General features: G+C 34.5%; 1 protein-coding gene across 1 annotated transcript; it reads left to right on the plus strand.

Annotated features, from left to right (window-relative positions):
- Window positions 1–9,288: 9,288 nt before the first annotated feature.
- Window positions 9,289–13,515, plus strand: CAC2 (acetyl Co-enzyme a carboxylase biotin carboxylase subunit). The gene is made up of 16 exons (XM_079038580.1): window positions 9,289–9,461; window positions 9,643–9,708; window positions 10,289–10,614; window positions 10,683–10,824; window positions 10,932–11,030; window positions 11,139–11,267; window positions 11,455–11,544; window positions 11,633–11,692; window positions 11,828–12,013; window positions 12,113–12,205; window positions 12,279–12,360; window positions 12,451–12,557; window positions 12,682–12,757; window positions 12,853–12,899; window positions 12,989–13,051; window positions 13,276–13,515. Exons 2-16 carry the CDS (start codon window positions 9,658–9,660, stop codon window positions 13,330–13,332), a joined length of 1,608 nt encoding a protein of 535 aa, XP_078894706.1. The 5' UTR covers window positions 9,289–9,461; window positions 9,643–9,657; the 3' UTR covers window positions 13,333–13,515.
- Window positions 13,516–21,623: the final 8,108 nt, after the last annotated feature.

The raw sequence follows: 21,623 nt of genomic DNA on the forward strand, positions 1-21,623 counted from the left end.
GGAAAGTAAGTACCACAAGTGTAGTACCTCTTATGGCTCACAAACACCTCAAGCAATTGGAGAGGCAAGAGAGAGAGAGAGAGAGAGAGGGGAGAGACAGGAAATCAGCTCTAAGTCTTTTAGGGATCAAGTGGCTGATTTCCTAAGGCCTAAGGGGTCTTTATATAGGGTATAGATTAGGGTTTCAGTCCTTATCCTCATCTGGTTGCTTGCCCACCAAGCAACCCATAAGATAAGCCTAGAAGCCTTATCCTTGGACGAATTCTAAGGCCCTATCACCTTGAATTCGTCCACCCTATCCATAGGGCATCCATTGCCCTAATTTGCAACTATCACATAATTACAATTTAGTCCCTTTAGTTTAATTAATTACATTTGATCACAAAATTAATTCTTAATTAATTATTGACCAATATTAATTAAACAAATATAATTTATCCTTTAATATATTATTCTTATAATATATTAATAAATCATAATAACCTCTTTCTCAATTATTTCTCCAGTCAAGTTGCTTTGGTGAAGGCAACCTAAAAGGACCATGCACAACCGGGTCAAGTACTTACCAAATATGGTTACGGGCTTAGACACTAATCCAACAGTCTCCCACTTGGATAAGTCTAGTAACCACAAATACAAGTATAACTCGATTAGCAATCGTAGCTCTCAAAGACGCTGTCAAACTCTGATCTTATCAGTAACCTATCCTTTAGATAAGGGATCGTACAGTCCTCTGTTTTAGATATCGTGCAGACAATCTCATGGAACATAGTCATACCTATTGTCCATCAGTTTATTTGTCGATCTCAGATTCATTTTACATAGAACTTAATTGAACACATCAATTCAGTCCTGACCGGGCCCGACACATAAGTCAAATCAAATCATCGAGGGGCCCTGATATCACTTTTACCCTCTTAGGATAAAAGAAACAGATAAACTTCGACTTATATGCATTTACTACTCACTAATCAAATTATACACAACAATGCGTTTTATGACATCAATTTATTGATGCGGTTTCGCATTATCAATGTACAATCAGTTAGCAAACAATAAACCATATATCTTTGGTTTTAAGACCATATGATATTATCGTCTTGCGATCACTCGTGGTAAATTCTATGAAGTGATTCCAGCAAGTGCGGGTTTATTCCAATGCTCAAAACTCATTTATAAGCACTCATGAACGTTGTAACAAACCTTTGTTATGTCTAATACCTTTCAGACAATCTACACACCAATTCATGACAGTCTTCATTCATACCTACTTCCAACTTATGAATGACTGTGGATCGTTTGAATAATTCGATTATTCTTAATTAACTCAATTATTCAGGAAGTCAAAACATGCAAATCAAAATAATATTTAAACAATCAACATAAGACAGTGACTGTACTAATAAATAATACTCCTTTATTTAATCATCAAATGTCAATTACATTTATCTATTACACGTTTTTAAACTATCTAATCCAAACTAACATCGTCCTTCAGCCCAATGCTCCTAGCGTGCTGCAAGTGCTTAACCCTACTCAGTCCCTTCGTAAGCGGATCTGTTGGGTTATCCTCTGACGATATCCTCTTAACTAAGAAGAGTCCTTCTTCTACCTGATGTCTAGTAAAGTGATATTTTTTGTCGATATGTCGAGATCTACCATGATCCCTCGGTTCCTTGGTCAAGGCAACCGCTCCTTCATTATCACAGAAAATTTCCATAGGCTCCTTTATGGCAGGTACAACTCCAAGGTCTCCAATGAAGTTCTTCAACCATATTGCCTCCTTTGACGCTTCGCTTGCTGCAATGTACTCTGATTCGCACGTTGAATCAGCTACGGTTTCTTTCTTGGAACTTTTCCAAGTCATTGCTCCTCCATTAAGGGTAAAGACCTAGCCCGACTGTGAACGGTAGTTGTCCATGTCGGTCTGGAAACTGGCGTCACTATACCCTCGCACCTTTAAGTCATCACTCCCTTCGAGGACTAGAAACCATTCCTTGGTCCTCCGAAGGTACTTAAGGATATTCTTGACTGCGGTCCAATGTGCTCTGCCAGGGTTCCCTTGATATCTACTGACCATGCTCAAAGCGAAGGCCACATCAGGGCGAGTACAAGTCATAACATACATGATTGAGCCAATTGCGGAAGCGTAAGGTACTCGACTCATCTCTGCTATCTCGGCTTCGGTACTCAGACTTTGAGTCTTACTCAACTTGGCATTACTTTGTATCGGTAATTCTCCCTTCTTCGAGTTTTCCATACTAAAACGTTTTAGCACCTTGTCCAAGTAAGTATTCTGACTAAGTCCTATTAGCCTCTTACTTCGCTCTCTCACTATCCTTATTCCCAAAATATAGGAAGCCTCTCCGAGGTCCTTCATAGCGAAATACTTCCTGAGCCAGGAATTAACCTCCTGCAGAGCCGGGATGTCGTTTCCTATGAGTAGTATGTCATCGACATACAAAACGAGAAAACTAACTATACTCCCACTGGCCTTGACATACACACAAGATTCATCGTCGCTTTGTACAAATCCAAACTCTTTAACTTTCTCATCGAAGCAAAGATTCCATCTGCGAGAAGCTTGCTTAAGTCCATAAATGGACTTCTCAAGCTTGCACATTCTATTGGGATGCTTCGTATCGACAAAACCCTCTGGCTGAGCCATGTAAACATCCTCAGCCAACTTCCCATTAAGGAAAGCGGTTTCGACATCCATTTGCCATATTTCATAATCATGAAATGCAGCAATGGCTAGCATCACCCTCATAGACTTTATTTTAGCAACTGGTGAAAAGGTCTCATCATAGTCAACTCCGGGAGTTTGAGTAAAGCCCTTCGCAACCAATCACGCCTTATATGTGTGTACCTTCCCATCCATGTCAGTCTTCTTCTTGAAGATCCACTTGCACCCAACCGTCTTACGTCCGGGCACATGGTCAACCAAATTCCAAACTTGGTTGTCATACATGGACTGAATCTCGCTGTCCATCGCCTCTTTCCATTTTGCAGACTCTGGGCCTGCCATGGCTTCCTTATAGTTGTTAGGTTCATCTAGATTTACTAGTGTACTATCACTAATATACGTGTCCCCTTCGGTAGTAATATGAAAACCATACAACTGGGGTTGAACTCTAACTCTTTCGGAACGTCTAAGAGGTAAGGACTCATCAATCAGTTCAACCGGAGTTTCCTCCTCGGGTTGAGTGCCAGCGTTAGAGGTTCCTTCATCACTCGACTCTTGAATCTATTCAAGATCAATTTGCCTCCCACAGTCATCTTGGCTTATGAGTTCTCGCTCTCGTAAAACCCCTCTCCTCGTAACGAAGACAACATTGTCACTCGGTCTATAGAAGAGATATCCAAAGGATTTCTGCGGGTAGCCGATGAAAATACACCGCTCACTACGAGGTTCGAGCTTGTCGTGAGTCTCTCGTCTTACGAAAGCCTCGCAACCCCAAACCTTGATATGTGCCAACGAGGGAGATTTCCCTGTCCACATCTCGTGAGGTGTTTTGGCAACCTTCTTTGTAGGGACTAAGTTAAGGATATGGGCGGAAGTCTCTAAGGCATACCCCTAGAATGAGATAGGTAGTCAAGCACGAATCATCATGGAAGGAACCATGTCCAACAGGTTTCGATTACGCCTCTCAGCCACACCATTCAACTGTGGTTTCCTAGGCGGCGTCAACTGCGAAACTATTCCGCATTCCTTGAGATAGTCGTGGAATTCAAGACTTAGGTACTCCCCTCCTCGATCGGATCGAAGCATCTTGATTTTCCTGCCCAATTGATTCTCCACTTCTTGTTTAAACTCTTTGAATTTTTCAAAGGTTTCTGACTTGTGCTTGATTAAGTAAATATATCCATATCTACTATAATCATCGGTGAAAGTCACATAGAAGCGGTTCACGTCCCTTGTGGTGGATCTAAAGGGCCCACACACATCGGTGTGTATGAGATCCAATAAACCCTTACCCCTCTCACAAGTGCCAGTGAAGGGTGATTTGGTCATCTTTCCAAGTAAACAAGACTCGCACACGTCATCGTCCCTAAGGTCGAACAACTCCAACACTCCATCCTTTTGGAGTTGGGCTATGCGTTTCTTGTTGACATGTCCAAGACGACAATGCTACAAGCATGCTTTATCCATACTATTGGAAGAATCCACACACAATACATCATTTCCTAGGTTATCTACAACCATAACAGTTTCATAAATTCCATTACAAGACAATGCTTCAAAATATAAAACACCATTTAGATAAGCATAAATCGAACCTTTCTCATTATCAAACGAATATCTAAATCCTTTTCTAAACAAACCATGAAATGAAATGATGTTTATTGCCATATCTGGCGAATAGAAACAATTATTTAAATCTAAACCTAATCCATTACTAAGCGCTAGAGAATACACTCCAATCTTGGTGACAGGCGACGATCTTCTGTTCCCCATGATTAGATTTATTCTTCCACGCTCCACATCCCTATCTCTTTTTAGTCCCTGCAAATCAGAACATATGTGAAAACCACATCCTGTATCAAGAATCCAAGAAATAGCATGTGATGAATCATTAGATTTAATTGTGTAAATACCTGTGAAGGATGACTTGATCTTCCCATCCTTGATGGCTTGTAGATATTCCGGGTAGATTTTCTTCCAATGCCCTATTTTGTGGTAGTGGTGGCACTCTGCCTCCTTTGGATTTGAGTTGGGCTTGGTAGAACCAACTTTGGTTCCACTAGAAGAGGTACCATCTTGGGGCTTTCCCTTGTGGTGACTCTTTGAAGGAGCCTTCCTCTTCTTGCCCTTCCCTTGCCTAATGGCCAAAACAGGAGTAGCGGGTGGAGTGGGAGTTAATGCAACAGACTTGTCCTTGAGGTTGCTCTCAGCAGTCCTTAGGAGCCCTTGGAGTTTGCTTAGGGTGACCTCTTCTTTGTTCATGTGGTAGGTCATCCTAAATTGGTTGTAGCACGAGGGCAAGGAGTGAAGAATGATGTCGATTGCCAAATCTTCCCCAAAGTTAACATTTAACTTGCGAAGACGATCAACATACCTCTATATCTTTTGCAGATGCGAGGTTAGGGATTCTCCACTTCCCATCTTAGCGGTGATCATGTTGGTGATAATCTCATAGCGCTCTTGCCTTGCGCTTTGGTGGTACCTCTCCAGCAAATCTTGGTGCATTCGTACGGATACATGTCCTCATAAAACTTTTGGAGTTCAAGGTTCATTGTGGCTAGCATAATGCAATGAACTTTCGTTGCATCACGCTCATGGGTCTCAAAGACGACCATTTCTTCGGGAGTAGCGATTTCCAGATTGATCTTTTAAAGCTTCTCGTCGAGGACATATTCTTTGTCCTCGTAGTGAGCAATCATGCGAATGTATCTTATCCATTCATTGAAATTCGATCCGTCAAATGTCACCTTTTGACATAGGCTCATTAGCGAGAATGAACCGGCAACAACTTTGTTGGTATTTGCGTTAGACATCTGTAAATAGAAAGGAGCAACGTTTGATTAGAACTTAATCCCTAATAAAACACCCAAAATGAGAAATTAGGGCTAGGATCCAACAACATTATTTACATATTAGAAAAGGGATGACGTAATCCAACATGCAAATAATTTGAAGGTAAGTGAATGACGATTCACTAATTCTTCACCATGAAAAACATAAAAGGGTTAGGTTTTAAATGTATTGAGAATTCCTAGATTCCTTTTGAGATTCATTGAAATTTTCAATGACATGTTTAAATCTTGATATGCCCCTCTCGTTTGTGACTGGGATGCTGAGGATCACAAAGTGGGTGTGAATAACCATGCAAATGTACATGGTGCCCTCATTGTTACAGTCACCTATTCGATATGCCGGTTAACCACACACGCTCCATCAAACTATGACAAGAAATGAGTCACCCTTTTCCACCTTTGCTTAGAACCAATTAGTGTGCCGGTTAACCACACACGCTCCACTAACTTCTTAGCAAGGGTGCAAAGTGTAATTTCATGGGATTGCATCAATTCACTTTTGCCTAAAGTAACTAGGATTGAGAATTTTATAAAAACATTTAGTTACTTTATATAGATTAATTATACTTATTAATGAAGAGAGGATTTCCCTATCCTACCCGTTCGGCTAACGACCCTCCACCAATCAAGGAAGCAGTGAGTAAGAGTGGATACCCATTAAATGACCATTTTATAGGCCATAACCTTATACCCCCCTTATAGACTGACTTTGTGAATGAAGCCTACTAACGGTAAGACTAGCATTTTAGTTATATATATATATATATATATATATATATATATATTTATTAATCTTGTAATAATATAATAGTATAGGGTGTATTTTAAACATTTTAAAATACTAGGGTTTTAATTTCAATTTAAAATTTTCGAAATTTATAACCTTTAAATTAAAATTTTAAATATTAAAACTCTTGATTTAATAATTATCTAAATTAAATAATTAATTTGAATTACTAAATCATAAAGGATTATCTTAAATTAAACAATTAATTTTATTCTAATCCCTTAAATCCCTCTAGATCTCGACAATCATGGGATGGGATAATTTAAAATTTTTAATTACCATATTTAACCATTAAAAGATAATTACAATATATGAGATTATCCAAATCCCTAAAATTTAGGATCTTATCTTGGGGAGGAGGCATATTTCGAAAATCCTAGGGTTTGCAAACCCTAGATTTCGAAATCTTGGGCAAAAAGGAAAGGGTTTGAAAACCCTTATCAAAAAATTCGAAACTAGGGTTCAAGAACCCTAATTTCGAAAACCTTGCCTCCTAGGGTTTATTGGCCATAAACCTTAAAGTGTCAAATTCATACAATTGAATAATCTATTAGAAAACAAATAACCATAAGCTTTGATACCACTGATGGGTTTTATACAAACAATCCTATGTGTGCATGCAACCCTAGATTTGGATCTATGTTTTCTCTAATAGATACATAACTTTATGAACACAAGAAGAACCCTAGCATATATCTAGGGATTTCGAAATCTATGTAGTAGAAGGGATTACATACCTCTAGTTGTTATATTGTAATAACAACACAAATCTTCAATCTCCTTGTCTTGGAAAGCAAGTACCACAAGTGTAGTACCTCTTATGGCTCACAAACACCTCAAGCAATTGGAGAGGCAAGAGAGAGAGAGAGAGAGGAGAGAGGCAGGAAATCGGCTCTAAGTATTTTAGGGATCAAGTGGCCGATTTCCTAAGGCCTAAGGGGTCTTTATATAGGGTATAGATTAGGGTTTCAGTCCTTATCCTCATCTGGTTGCTTGCCCACCAAACAACCCATAAGATAAGCCTAGAAGCCTTATCCTTGGACGAATTCTAAGGCCCTATCACCTTGAATTCATCCACCCTATCCATAGGGCATCCATTGCCCTAATTTGCAACTATCACATAATTACAATTTAACCCCTCTAGTTTAATTAATTACTATTGATCACAAAATTAATTCTTAATTAATTATTGACCAATATTAATTAAACAAATATGATTTCTCCTTTAATATATTGTTCTTATAATATATTAATAAATCATAATAACGTCTTTCTCTATTATTTCTCCAGTCAAGTTGTTTTGGTGAAGACAACCCAAAAGGACCATGAACAACCGGGTCAAGTACTTACCAAATATGGTTACGGGCTTAGACACTAATCAAACACATATACCATTACTTCAAACAAACATACAAAAGTTACTTAATACTATTCTATAATTCTTGTTTTCTCAAATGGACCAAAATGCCCGTTTACCACATAATAACAATCTGAAATACTTATACAAAAATTCGAGGTTCTTACATAAATGGTTAATGGTTGGTGAACAAAGAAAAATAATGTATGAACTATTTTTGTAAAGTGGATGACTACTTGCGGAAAGTGCCAACATACGAAAGTCTATGAACCAAATTTACAAGCATAAGAAACTTTTGTGCCAAAACTTGAAATATGATATTTTTGTGGCAAAGTGGGTGATTAAGGATGGAAAGTGCCAACATAAGAAAGTTTAGAGACCAAATCTAAAACCACAAAAGTATATTATTCATTAGAATATATATATATATATATATATATATATATATATATATATGGGTAAAGTGAATATACCTAACAACCTTATATAAGCTTAGGTACCTAACCACATTATACTACATTGTTTTGCATTATATTTCCATTGCAATCGTCTAAGGTTCTTAAACTTCAACCTTTAACTTGATTTACTTCCAAGATTTTCAGACATTCACTATTATATTCCTCCTACACCATTTGATTTGTAACGGTAGTATATGAAGCCCACCAGGGAGTCTCCGATAGAAAGACGTCATTTGAAGAAAGATAACGGTGAAAGTCCAAAGATTTTGGAAGCAATCAAGTTATGAGGTTGAATTTTAAGAACTTTGGATGATTACAATGCAAATATGATACAAAATTACGTAGTATGATGTGGTTAGGTACCTAAGCTTATATAAGGTTGTTAGGTATATTCACTTTTCCATATATATATATATATATATATATATATATATATATATATATATATATATATATATATATATATATATATATATATATATATATTAGTAAGAGAGATCATTTCTTCCTTCAAACTTAGAGATATAACTAGAGTGATCTTACTCCAGGGAGAGGCCAAACTTGTCTAAAGTATACGGACCAAATATGCCAATATATAAAATTCTTATGGCTGGTGTGAAACCCAAGATGTCTAGGGACCAAACATATGTATTTGACAATATACAAAAGTATAGGGACCAAACTTCCAAATATACAAGTCTTGTGGATTAAGTATGAAACCCAAAAAGTCTACTTTTGCGGAGTCCGTAATCCATAAATTTTATGTTAGGCAAAGACTATTTTTGTAATTTTTTAAACATATTAACAGTTTTTATAATAAATATGTGTACATGAACATTTTATGTAAACTATATAAATAATTTTTATAATTTATTTTCTATATAAGGACTAAAGTGCTTAGTCACAAACACATTGACCGTTTTTATAGAAAAAATCTGAACAGACACTTATGTCCATAAATTTCGTAATGTACTTTTTATAGAAAGGATGTATAAAATGGCGAAAATTTGAACCTCAGAACATATGTTATAATTTATAGACAAATAGCACAAACTAATTATATATTATTATTTTACAATCTTATCTATGAAAAATATTATATTATAAAAAATAAAATGGTGATTAAATCATAAATGTATGTATAGCCAAAACCAAAGAAAGTCCGTTTTGGGCGGAGAATTCAATCTGTGAGCATCATAGATTTCATCGACACCCCTCCCATCTTTCTTCTTTACTTGTACTACTTCATTGCTCTCACACTCTCTCGCTCAACCGCTACGCCTAATTCTTGAATTTTTGCCTGCCTCTCGATAATTTCGGAGTGAGTTGCCTTCTTACATATACACTCTTCATTCCTTCTTAATTTTGATTCCGATTTCCTCACTAACAAGTTTGGATCTTACTTTCAAGTGTAGTTGCTTGCTCATCGCTATTACAAATCTATAAATGCTGTATTCATGTTCTTATCGATACAATCCTGATCTTGTCTGTTCCTTTTGCAGCGCTTGATATACGACATGGATTCCGCCGCCATGACATTTTGCAGTAAACCAGTCACCTCCCCTCCGGTATGCTCAGCCACTCTCCTTTTTTGCAATCCAGCTCTTTGGTAGCTACATGTATTCAAAATTGTGTCACTGTCTGTATGCTTTCGAATACCGGGATATTAGATGAGTGTAGAATCGTATGGGATAGTTTTATCACTTATTTCGGTGGATTCAATGGGTGCCGTGTGGTTACTGTGCGTGTAAATCAACGAGGCTGATGGTTGATGCAAGCGTTCTGTGGTAGTAATTTGATGAATTTCGGCCTTGGATTGCAAATTTCTTTTCTAGATGCTATTGGAATTACTTTGGCTATGCATGAGTGTTTTTCTTAAATGATGTTCAAAAACTGCTTTGATTAATGGTGTAGGTTGAGATTTCTATCTCATTTCATCGTTTATAGTTCCATTTCGATATAATTCAAAGAAAAAAAACTGATCTACTATGTGTGAAGATTGCTAAATGAACATGTTCTGAACAACAATCAGTGGGCTATATTTCATGGCTGCTAGCCCTAACCCTAACCCTAGCCCTAGCCCCCAAATTCTAATTTTCATTGATATGTATATGTAATATATTCCTGATTAGAACTGTTTGATGCTAGGGTTTATTCATTGGGAGGTCTAGTGGAATCAAGAGCTCCCAGTGTAGCTTCTTAGTGGGAAACAAGTTGAACTTTCCTAGACAAAGAGTTCAAGCTTCTCAAAAAGCTCGTAAATCAGGGAAACATGAAGGAGCACTTGGTGCCACATGTCGTGCTGAAAAGATCCTGATAGCAAACAGAGGGGAAATTGCAGTGAGAGTGATTAGAACTGCTCATGAGATGGGGATTCCCTGTGTTGCAGTCTACTCCACCATTGACAAGGATGCACTTCATGTGAAACTAGCAGATGAGTCAGTTTGCATAGGAGAAGCTCCCAGTAGTCAATCGTAAGTCAACTTTATTCTTTCTCACATTGAAAAATTGGAAACTTTAATTCTTAGTTTTTGTTGATCAGGTACTTGTTGATACCCAATGTCCTATCTGCTGCTATCAGTCATGGATGTACAATGTTGCATCCTGGTTATGGTTTCCTTGCTGAGAATGCTGTTTTTGTTGAGATGTGTAGAGGACATGGAATCAACTTCATTGGCCCAAATGTAAGCAACTTATTATTATTATTATTATTATTATTATTATTATTATTATTATTATTATTATTATTATCTAGAGTGTTTAATATGCTATAACTAATGCCTGTTTGCAGCCTGACAGCATTCGTGTGATGGGGGACAAAGCAACTGCTAGAGATACCATGAAGAATGCTGGTGTTCCATGTGTACCTGGAGGTGAAGGTCTATTACAGGTATTTTGATTCATTTACATTATTATAATATTGAGTTTCTTGATGCCAAAATATCAAGTTTTTGTAGTGATGACATGTGTGTTTTGATTCTTATAAAAATAATAATAGAGCACAGAGGAAGGCATCAAGCTTGCTGATGAGATTGGATACCCTGTCATGATTAAGGCCACAGCAGGTGGTGGTGGTCGTGGAATGCGTCTTGCAAAAGAACGTGATGAATTTGTAAAATTGTTGCAGGTATTATAAAATCTACAGTTAACTATTTTATGCACATTTTTCCTTTTTTTTTTTTTTTTTTTTTTTTTTTTCGGTTTATGATTTCATAAAGAGACATTTTTGCTAGATTCAGATTGTATGGTTTATGAATTTGAATCCTGAAGCAAATTTTAAATCGTTTTTTTTGTTTGTATTTTTCTCTTAACAGCAAGCCCAGAGTGAGGCTGCAGCTGCATTTGGAAATGATGGTGTTTATTTGGAGAAATACATCCAAAACCCAAGGCACATTGAGTTCCAGGTAATTGTTTTTTTTTGTCATCGTGAAATGACCATTTTGCCCCTACCGACCTGTTGAGTTTCTAACTGCAGCGACATGCTTATTTCAGGTTCTTGCAGATAAATATGGTAATGTTGTTCACTTTGGAGAGCGTGACTGCAGTATTCAGGTATATATATATATATATATATATATATATATATATATATATATATATATATATATATATATATTCTACAATCGGTTATTTTGCTTACTTTTATTTAGATATGTGTGGTAAAAATGACGATTTTGCCCTTTGCAGAGGAGGAACCAGAAGTTGCTTGAAGAAGCACCGTCGCCTGCATTAACCCCAGAGCTAAGGAAAGCGATGGGTGATGCAGCAGTTGCTGCAGCAGCATCAATTGGGTACATTGGTGTTGGTACTGTAGAGTTTCTTTTGGATGAAAGAGGTCAATTTTACTTCATGGAAATGAACACCAGAATCCAGGTTAGTTAAAAACTAAACTAACAAATTATTATAAACTCCATTTTATTATAAATAAATGTTGTGACCCTTTGTTTTTTGTTTTTTTAATATTAAAAAAAGGTCGAGCATCCAGTAACCGAAATGATATCTTCAGTCGACTTAATAGAGGAGCAAATTCGTGTTGCTATGGGTGAAAAACTCCGTATGACTCAGGTACTAAATTAATTTTTCTCATCTTTTTATGCATCAAAAATATTTGTTATTTTATCTTGAATTATTATTACAGGATGATATTGTGCTTAGAGGACACTCGATTGAATGCCGTATCAATGCAGAAGATGCTTTCAAGAATTTCAGACCAGGACCAGGTTCTACTTTTATATTTTTTTGTTGATACATATGTTTTCTTTTTAATAAAAAAAATTATTTTGTTGATTAATTCATTTGTTTAATATCAGGGAGAATTACATCTTACTTGCCATCTGGAGGTCCATTTGTGAGAATGGATAGTCACGTTTATACCGATTATGTTGTTCCACCAAGCTATGATTCTCTACTTGGAAAGGTTTGTAATATATTTTTTCAACACCAAATTTCATGAAATAGCAAATATTAATTGAATTGCTCATATTAGTAGCATTTATATTTTTAGTGTTTAATTTAAGTGTCAACATTGAATTATTTTTTAGCTTATCGTATGGGCCCCAACAAGAGAAAAGGCAATTGAGCGCATGAAGAGGGCTCTTAATGATACCATTATCACAGGTAATATAAACACTTTCGATACAAACATTAATTTTTAGTTTTTTGGTTTTGCCAAAAGATTTGTTTTTTTTAATAAGTTGATTTTTAATTATCAGGTGTTCCAACTACAATCGAGTACCACAAGCTAATTCTTGAAATCGAAGTAGGCAACTTGTCTCATGTTTTTTTTTTCCTAAAATCTTGATATTGTAATTAATTTAATTATTAACTTTTTTATTCACTATGTTTCAGGACTTCAAAAATGGAAAAGTTGATACTGCTTTTATTCCAAAGCACGAGGAGGAATTAGCCGAGGTAAGAGTAAACACAAATTTGAATTTATATTTGAATTAGTAGTATTTAATTAATGTTGAACAGACACAAATTTGGATTTATATTTGAATCAAGTATTTAATTGATGTTGAACAAACACGATTTGAATTTATTTATATAAGGTGGATAAATTTTGCATTTTTAAGTTACTAATTAAGAGGCATTAAATTGCTGATTATGTGTTTTTGATATGATTATGGTTGCAGCCACAGAACTTGGTTACCTCATCTTCTGCTAAAGAAGTCGCAAATGCTGTAGCTTAAAAGACTTATTTCATCACTTGGTATTTTTCTGTATGCAAAAAAAATGTTAGCTTTTTTGTCTCGAAAATAACTTTTAAGCTGTGCTTTCTCTTTGATTTTTTTTGAGATTGAATGAGTTTAATTCACAAATTATCAAACTCGTATCCAATTAGATGACAGTTTAATAATAACTTTTTTGAACGACCTCCCTTGTTTTGTTGGAAACATTGCACTTCTAAAAGTGCTTACAAATGCAATAATTACAAAGGAAAGAAATGAAACTAATTTGATGCAATACACTAAACTAGAAAGGAAAAATAAAATAGAAATATTAAACTGCATTGTGTGTGTGTGTGTGTTGTTGACAAAGAGTAAAATTCAGTAAATATTATCAGAAATTAATTAATACAAAAGGCTTATTATGCTTAGTTGCAATGCGTAATGTGTGGCTACATACATATGCACTCGTAAAATTTTGCGACTTGTGTCCACAGAAATGTTGGTCCGAGATTATGAGCTAAATATTTAATAATTTATATTTTTCAATGCAAACACAACAAATATTAACAAAAACATCCAATAACGTTTTGAATTATTATATGTTGATTTTAGTTATGTATTATTATTTTTTAAAAGTTTAATCATCAACTTCACTAAAACACCAAAAGACCAAAATATTTATTTCCTCCAACCAGAACTGGGCCACACCACATCAGCCCCAAAGACTCGAAGAGTATCACATGGCGGATATATATATATATATATATATATATATATATATATATATATATATATATATATATATATATATATATATATATATATATATATATATATATATCTATATCTATATCCGACCAGTTAGCAATAAGCTCATCACAGAGGAGTTAAACTACAACCACAAAAATAATTCAAACACCACCATAATAACCATTCATATTCATTATAACATTACTAGACTCGAATCTAGTGTCTTACTTGTCCAAATCTCCAAATATCACATCCGATCCAACAAGTTATTATTTTTTCACAAGAATTTTATCAATTCTCTATCGGTTTTCAAAATTTAAAGTGGAACGATCTTTTGGTATCCTCAAAAGTTGTTGGGACATAGTTTGAAACCCTTCACGATGAATTCATCATAAAAAAAATTTAAAATATAGTATATGCTTGCAAGTCTAGCAGCATGTTCCTTTTGACTGTAACCATCTTCCAGCCAATCAAAAAGGTGAAAAAGTAATCAAGATACTCATAAGTTGCTAAGAAACTCAAACAATTTTCGATAAAATACCGTTAAACATATTACAAATGTCTACTAGCTGTATTATTCTTATTACGATTCATTTTATTTGGTTGTATTTTTTTTTGTTTTGATGTTATTTATTTAATTGTATATTTTCTTCAATGTTATTCTTTTATCTATATAATTTTTAATTTTGATTAACTTTTCGAGTTTAGTATACTCTATTAGCCTTATTTTAAGGTAATTTTTAAATTAAAAAATTGTGAGATGGTGTGCAGTAGAAAGATGGCAATAGAATAAACTGTTATAATTTGTGTACAAAAAAATAAGTGTTTTATACGAATCATTTTTTTAATCCTTTCAAACACTATTTTAAAAGTCATCTTACAACCAAAGTCAATTTTGATCTCACAACCATAAAAACAATATTTTTTTTTCCGTATACAACAATTTATACTTTATAAAATTATACAATACAATACTTTAAAAAATAAATTATTGTGTATGGATGTGTACAAATCAGTTCTCTAAAAAACCAATATGACTGATATCAATACTATTATAAAAATAATGAAAATATAAGATTGGTGGACTCGGCAGCCCCTCGGCAGAGGATGAGTTTGCTCGGTAAACACCGAACTGACAACCCCTCTACTCGGCATGCCAAGCTCAACACCATCATTCGGCAGCCCCTTACGACTCTCTTTTCTCTGATCACCCACACTTGTCTTCTTTCTCCCCTCTTGCTTGTTGTTTCTTGTTTCTCCACCATGGCAAAATGAGATACAACAAGCAAATACCGACTTGGTCACTTTTTTAGGGAAGGCGGAGCTCGACACAAGCACCACTCCTTCCAACCTTGCTCCAACCTAACAGTTTATAAGTACTTGCACCACGTGATGATTTCAGGGCCGACCCAAATGGAGTTCAAAGCGTGCCCATAAACAGGGTCCACTAAATCATAAGGTCCAAACTTTTTTTAGCATATATATTAGATTAGGTTGAATTTAGGACCAAATCTAAATTAGGTTAATATGTTTTCTACGTTTCTTTCACCTCAAAAACATGAATCACCAGTCATCACATGTGCGGGAAATAAGACTGAAATTTGGGGAAAAGAAAAAAAACGCTTAGATTCTAATAATAGATACTGATTCGTCTTCGATTCTTGACAACAACGGTCACAATGTTTGTATAAAATCAGTCGATTATAGAAACTGGAGTTTCTATTTTCCTCCTTCTCAAAAATCATGACAAACGCAATAGGTTTCGATTTCTTTCTTCCTCCTCGAAAATTAGAAGCAACAATCTTGTAACCTTCTTGAAAAAAAATGCTTTGAGTTGTTACAATCTTACAATCATTCCTATATAGACAAGTGTAACACCCTATTTCAAGTCGTTTCATAATTATAGGTCGTGACCCGAAGGTCAAGTATCATAAGGTTTCGTGCTTTGGGGAAAGAGATGTTTAGACCCATTTGGAAGTGGGTAATGTAGATCATGTGACCCAAGAGTTCGGTTTATGCTTTAGAGCCCAATGACATAATGGTAAAAGTGATGCTTCATCCCTTTTATTGAATTAAGGATTTTAGTTCGAGATGTTTTAAGTCAAAAACAATTATATGGGGTTGTAGAGCTCCTCAATACCTTTTCGTGGGTATAAAGATCGTCGAAAACGAAGTTAGAACAAAAAAGTTATGACCGTTTGAAGTTTTGAGGGTTTGGGGCTAAGCCGAGTACGCTAGGCGTACAGGGCGTACGCTAGGCGTACTAGGCTGGGAGGACGTGAAGTGTTACCCAATATGTTGGGCATACCTGGAGTATATTAGGCATACTCTAGTCAGATACAAACCCTAATTTAGGGTCTTGGACCCTATTTAAAGGCCTTAACTCATTTCCAACCCTCTTTATCTTCAGCCTCCATCCCCTCTAACCCTAAATTCGAAACCCTAGCCCCCATTTGAAAGGATTTTGAGCCTTGGAGTGATTTTGGTGTGTTTTTGGAAGAAGAAGAAGAACACCTTGGAGAAGTGTTGGTTGTCTTGGAGCTTGTAGATCCATTCCTTGTTCATCTTGATCTAGATCATGGAGGTATAAAGTTTGAATCCTGATGATGCATTTGATAGATCTAGCTAGTCTTGGGTGTTATGAGCCTTTGGTCACTCTAGTGCATTAACTTTGTGACCTTGTTATGGATAAAATTGGAAACTTTATCCATCTAAACATCATATTGATTCAGATATAACGGTTTGAGACTTGGACTTAATGGATTAAGTTGAAGAAGATGCACTTAAGGGATTAAGCTCTTAATAGAAGGAAACGATGGCTGAATGTATGTTGGGCATACGCTATGGTATGTAGGACGTACGAGGTCAACACCCTGTTTCTGGTCAAGGCTTGAGTACGCAAAGCATACAAGCTCAATACACTGGTCGTAACCAGCTGAGTTGACTCGGTTAACTGTTTGACTTTTCAACATTGACCTGTTTTTGACCAAGTTGATTTAGGGGTATTTTGATTATAAGTTAAGTTTGTTTATGTTCCAATGAATAGGTGACTAGTAGAGCTAATATTCGAAGCAGTGTCTTGTTTGGCGATCTTTCAGACTGAGAGGAGAATCTCCTCACTGTGTTGACGGGTCCAAGGCACCAATGTCGCCCCATAGATTATTGTTACTAGAATGCTAGTTGTCTGTGTGACTCTTGCATGTATTGTATGTGTTTGTATGTGTGTTGGGCGGGGCCTGATGAGTATGTTGAGCGGGGCCTAATGCTTGTTACTGACAGATTTGTACCGGGCAGGCCGGATGTCGGGTAGAGCCCGATATAGGTTAGGCGGGGCCCGATGAATACCAGACGTGACTCGATGTCGGGCAGGGGCCTGATGAATTCCGGGCGGGACCCGATATATGTATTTATGTATGGTATGTGGTATTTTTTGAGGAAATTACTAAGGTTTGTGCTTACGGTTTATGTTTATAGTTCCAGGTACTTCCGGTTCGAAAGGGAAAGGCACGACGTGATTGCAACACATCCACCCATGTTTCCGCACTTTATGATTTTGGGATTCTACTCTGATAACTATTTTCACTATGACGTGCTTTTAAATGGTTGATAAGAATAAATGGTGTTTATATGTTGAATTAAAAATACAAATTTTACCTTATGATTTTTGGGACGTTACAAAAAGTTTATCGAAAATCAAATTTCAGCTGCTACAATTTCGAAGACATAAGGTAAAAGTTAACAAGGATTCTTTGTCGTTTTTTTTTTGGTTTCGGTTTTTTGTTTCAATTTTTTGATTAATTGATTTGTTTGAAGGGACACACAAATCAATTTCGAAAATGGGGAGGAACAAAGTTACAAGGAAATTAATTTCTGATTTTTCAAAGTAAAAGCAAATCAGATTCCTTTTTTTCCTTATTGTTTTTGTTTACGATTTGTATTTCTGAATTCTGATATGTTTCTTATTTCTATCTCTCATAAGATTCTTGAAAATATGATTATTGAAAGGACATACAAATCAGTTTTGAAAATCAGAAAGACCAAAGTTACAATGAAATCAATTTCTGGTTTTTTAAGGTATACGAAAATCAGATTCTGTTTCATTCTTTTTTTGTTTGTTTATGATTTATATTTTGATAATTTCTTATATGTACTTCTGATAATCTATAAGCTAATCAGTTTCTCCTTTTTCCTTATATTGTTTGTTTATGATTTACATTTCTGATATGTTTCTTATTTCTATTTCTCATAAGATTCTCGAAAATCTGATTATTAAAAGGACATACAAATCTTTGAAAATCAGAAAGACCAAAGTTACAAAGAAAACCATTTTTGGTTTTTTAAAGGTACACGGAAATCAAATTATGTTTCATTCTTTCTTTTTTTATTTTATTTATGATTTGTATTTGCTTTTGATTTGAATTTTGGTTAATGTATTATAATTTGTTGATTTCATTTATGTTTTTCTTTCACAATTTTATTATACTTTACTACATGAGTTTAAGAATCAATGTAACATCCTAAAAATTTAAGACTAAGTTCTTAAATTTATAAATTAAATAACTAAAAAAGATTTATATAGTTAAATCATCAAGAAATAATTATATCATTAGTTAATATGAAAGTTTAGAAGGTTAGAAGTGAAAATAATGACATTTTAAAAGTTAAAGGACATTTTTAGAAAATTTCTCTCTTCATAAGTTTTTTATAAATTATAATATTTTCATTTTTTTTATTTTATGATTACGCTTTATAAAGTGGTAGACCCATTTCATTTCGAATTTTATGAGTTTTAAACATGATTTATCATTTTTTGTGTTTATAGATTATGTAGTGAAGTTCTAATTAGATACGAGGACCGATAAAAATAGTAAATGACTTGATCAAATGTAGTAAGTTTTTATTTGGTACTTGAAGGAAATCAAATAAAAAATTACAAGTTGCTATCAAGGGTTGAAATCCTAATATTCATTGGATAAAAAGATTTTGTCATATAAGGATATTGTTAATCCAAACAAGTGTCAAAATGTTAAAAAAAAAAAAGAAATTGTAATTGGTTTTTTGGTTCAAGAATAATAAACTGTTGTTATGTTGCTATCGGTAGAAAAGTAAAGTTTTATGTTTAATTATGATTAAAAGACTAGTTTACTCTTCAAATGCACTTTTATGTTTAGCTTAAACCAAAATATGAATAGATATGGAAGTTGTATAGACAAGATATATATATATATATATATATATATATATATATATATATATATATATATATATATATATATATATAGCTATGTTCAGGTGTTTAAAGTAATTATTGTATTATTGTATGCATAAATATAAGATAATCAAAATTTAATAAAAAATTAAATAATTAACTAAAGAAATAAGGGTAATAAAGTAATTTTATAAATAACTTCCACAAATACACTCCTATAATTATGGTAATTACTTTGACCTACCTTTATCCCTTTTAAACAATCAACAATCACTGTATTCTATCCCATTCGATCCTCCTTAACCCTAGCTCCAAATAAGATAAAATATACGTCTCCCCAAAATCATCAGGTTAAATCAATCTCCCTCTTAGCCGGAGCTACTTTTGTTGCCGATGTCTTTCCCTTACCTCTTCATCCCCATCATCCAGCAACACAAAACCTAGAAGTCACTCAATGGCGGAACGAGAGGTATTACAGACGGAGAGTTCCATAAACTAATGCCCACAGAAGATCGCCACCACCATCGTTTGCTGTTGCCGCCGATCTCCACCCTCAATTGAAGAGTTTCGCCTATCTCCACCCTCAATCGGCTTTTGATTCTTTTCGCATTCTCCTCCCTCTCGATGTTGCTAATCTGATCTTCTCCTTCGAAATCCAAAGGAGAATCCTCATTTCTGGCTCCATACATTACCCCAGAAGCACCCTTGAAGTAATTCCTTTTATACCCTTATTGCTAAACTGAATTTTCTTTATACTTTGTGTTCGTGTTCTTGATGTGTTGTGCTGCATATGTGGGAAGATCTTGTAATTAAAGCGAAAAATGGGGGCTTAGATGTCATTTATACTTATGTGTTTTGGAATGTTCATGAGCCTTCCCCTGGCACTGTAAGTTCTGTAAGAAGAGATGTTTTCTCCATTAAAGCGCGTATCGTTGATTTCAAATTTTGCTGAAAGTTTTCTTCTTTTTTGTTTATAATTTCAGTATGGTTTCAGTGGAAGATATGATATTGTAAGGTTTATAAAGACAGTAGCAGGAAATGGAGTTTATGTGAATTTACGCATTGGACCTTATGTTTGTGCTGAATGGAATTTCGGGTCTTTGAATTTTCTCAAGATCCACCTTTCGTTGTGTTTTATTTCTATCACCTTCTGTTTTTATAGTTTCTTGATGTTTGAGTTTCCAAATTTCAAGCTTTTGTTGACTTTCTGTGTAGGGGTTTTCCTGTATGGTTAAAATATGTTACTGGTATCAGCTTCAGAATAGACAATGAGCCATTTAAGGTTTTTTTTTTTTTCTCACTCACAATTTTCATGGAGGAATATTGTTGAATGAAAAATATAACCCTGACTTTGTGGCTTAATTACTTGATGTTAATAGGCAGCTATGCAAGGATTCACACAGAAAATAGTTGGGATGCTGAAGGCTGAAAACCTGTTTGAATCACAAGGAGGTCCAATCATCCTCTCACAGGTTGTAAGTTGTTTTATTCACCTTTCCTTTGTAACAATTAAGGACAAATGTCATTTTGGTTTATAGTGTTACATTATTCAATTGAACTAGATTGAAAATGAGTATGGTGCACAAGGGAAGTCATTTGGAGCAGCCGAAAAAGCGTACATAAATTGGGCTGCAAAAATGGCAGTTGAACTGAACACTAGAGTCCCAATGTGGAGCCATCAGCCGTAGGTGGGCTGTTTGTTTCCAACAGAATGCATATGGTAACTGAATATGATTCTAACAGAATAAAATCGGGTTTAATTAAAAAAATTACGTTATTATTAAAATTAAAGTAATTAAAAAATTAGAATTTTAAAATCAAGTGAGTTAATTATCCCAAAAAATATGGAATTTTCCTTTTTTAAATTTATCTCAATTGTCTAAAATACCCTTAGAATGAAATTAGATGGTATTTTTCAATTATCTTTAATTTAATAATATATATTAATCACTTTCTTAAATTAAGTAAAATGATTGGCCCACATTTATGCATACAATAACATAATAATTAGTTTAAATAGAATAGCTTAAGCCTATATATATATATATATATATATATATATTCTGTTGTACGATCACATAATTGTAAATCAGTGAAACCACTCCACTACCTTATGCTAATGTTATATTTGTTGTCAAATTTTAGTATTTGTTTTTTCGAAACCATTTTCCTTAGTAAATGATATGTATTTTGAAGCCATTTTCTTTTTATGACCTTACATGATAATTTTTTCATATAATATGTTTTTGAAGTATTTTTTTATTTATTAGTTTACTTTTAGAATGTTATTTATAGGCTCTACTTGCAGAAAATATAGTTTTATTGTTCACAAAAGATGGAGATTATCACAATA

The sequence above is a fragment of the Lactuca serriola genome, chromosome 4, assembly GCF_051521515.1.
Source record: "Lactuca serriola cultivar US96UC23 chromosome 4, Lser_US96UC23_V15, whole genome shotgun sequence".
In the NCBI taxonomy this organism is placed as follows: Eukaryota; Viridiplantae; Streptophyta; class Magnoliopsida; order Asterales; family Asteraceae; genus Lactuca; species Lactuca serriola.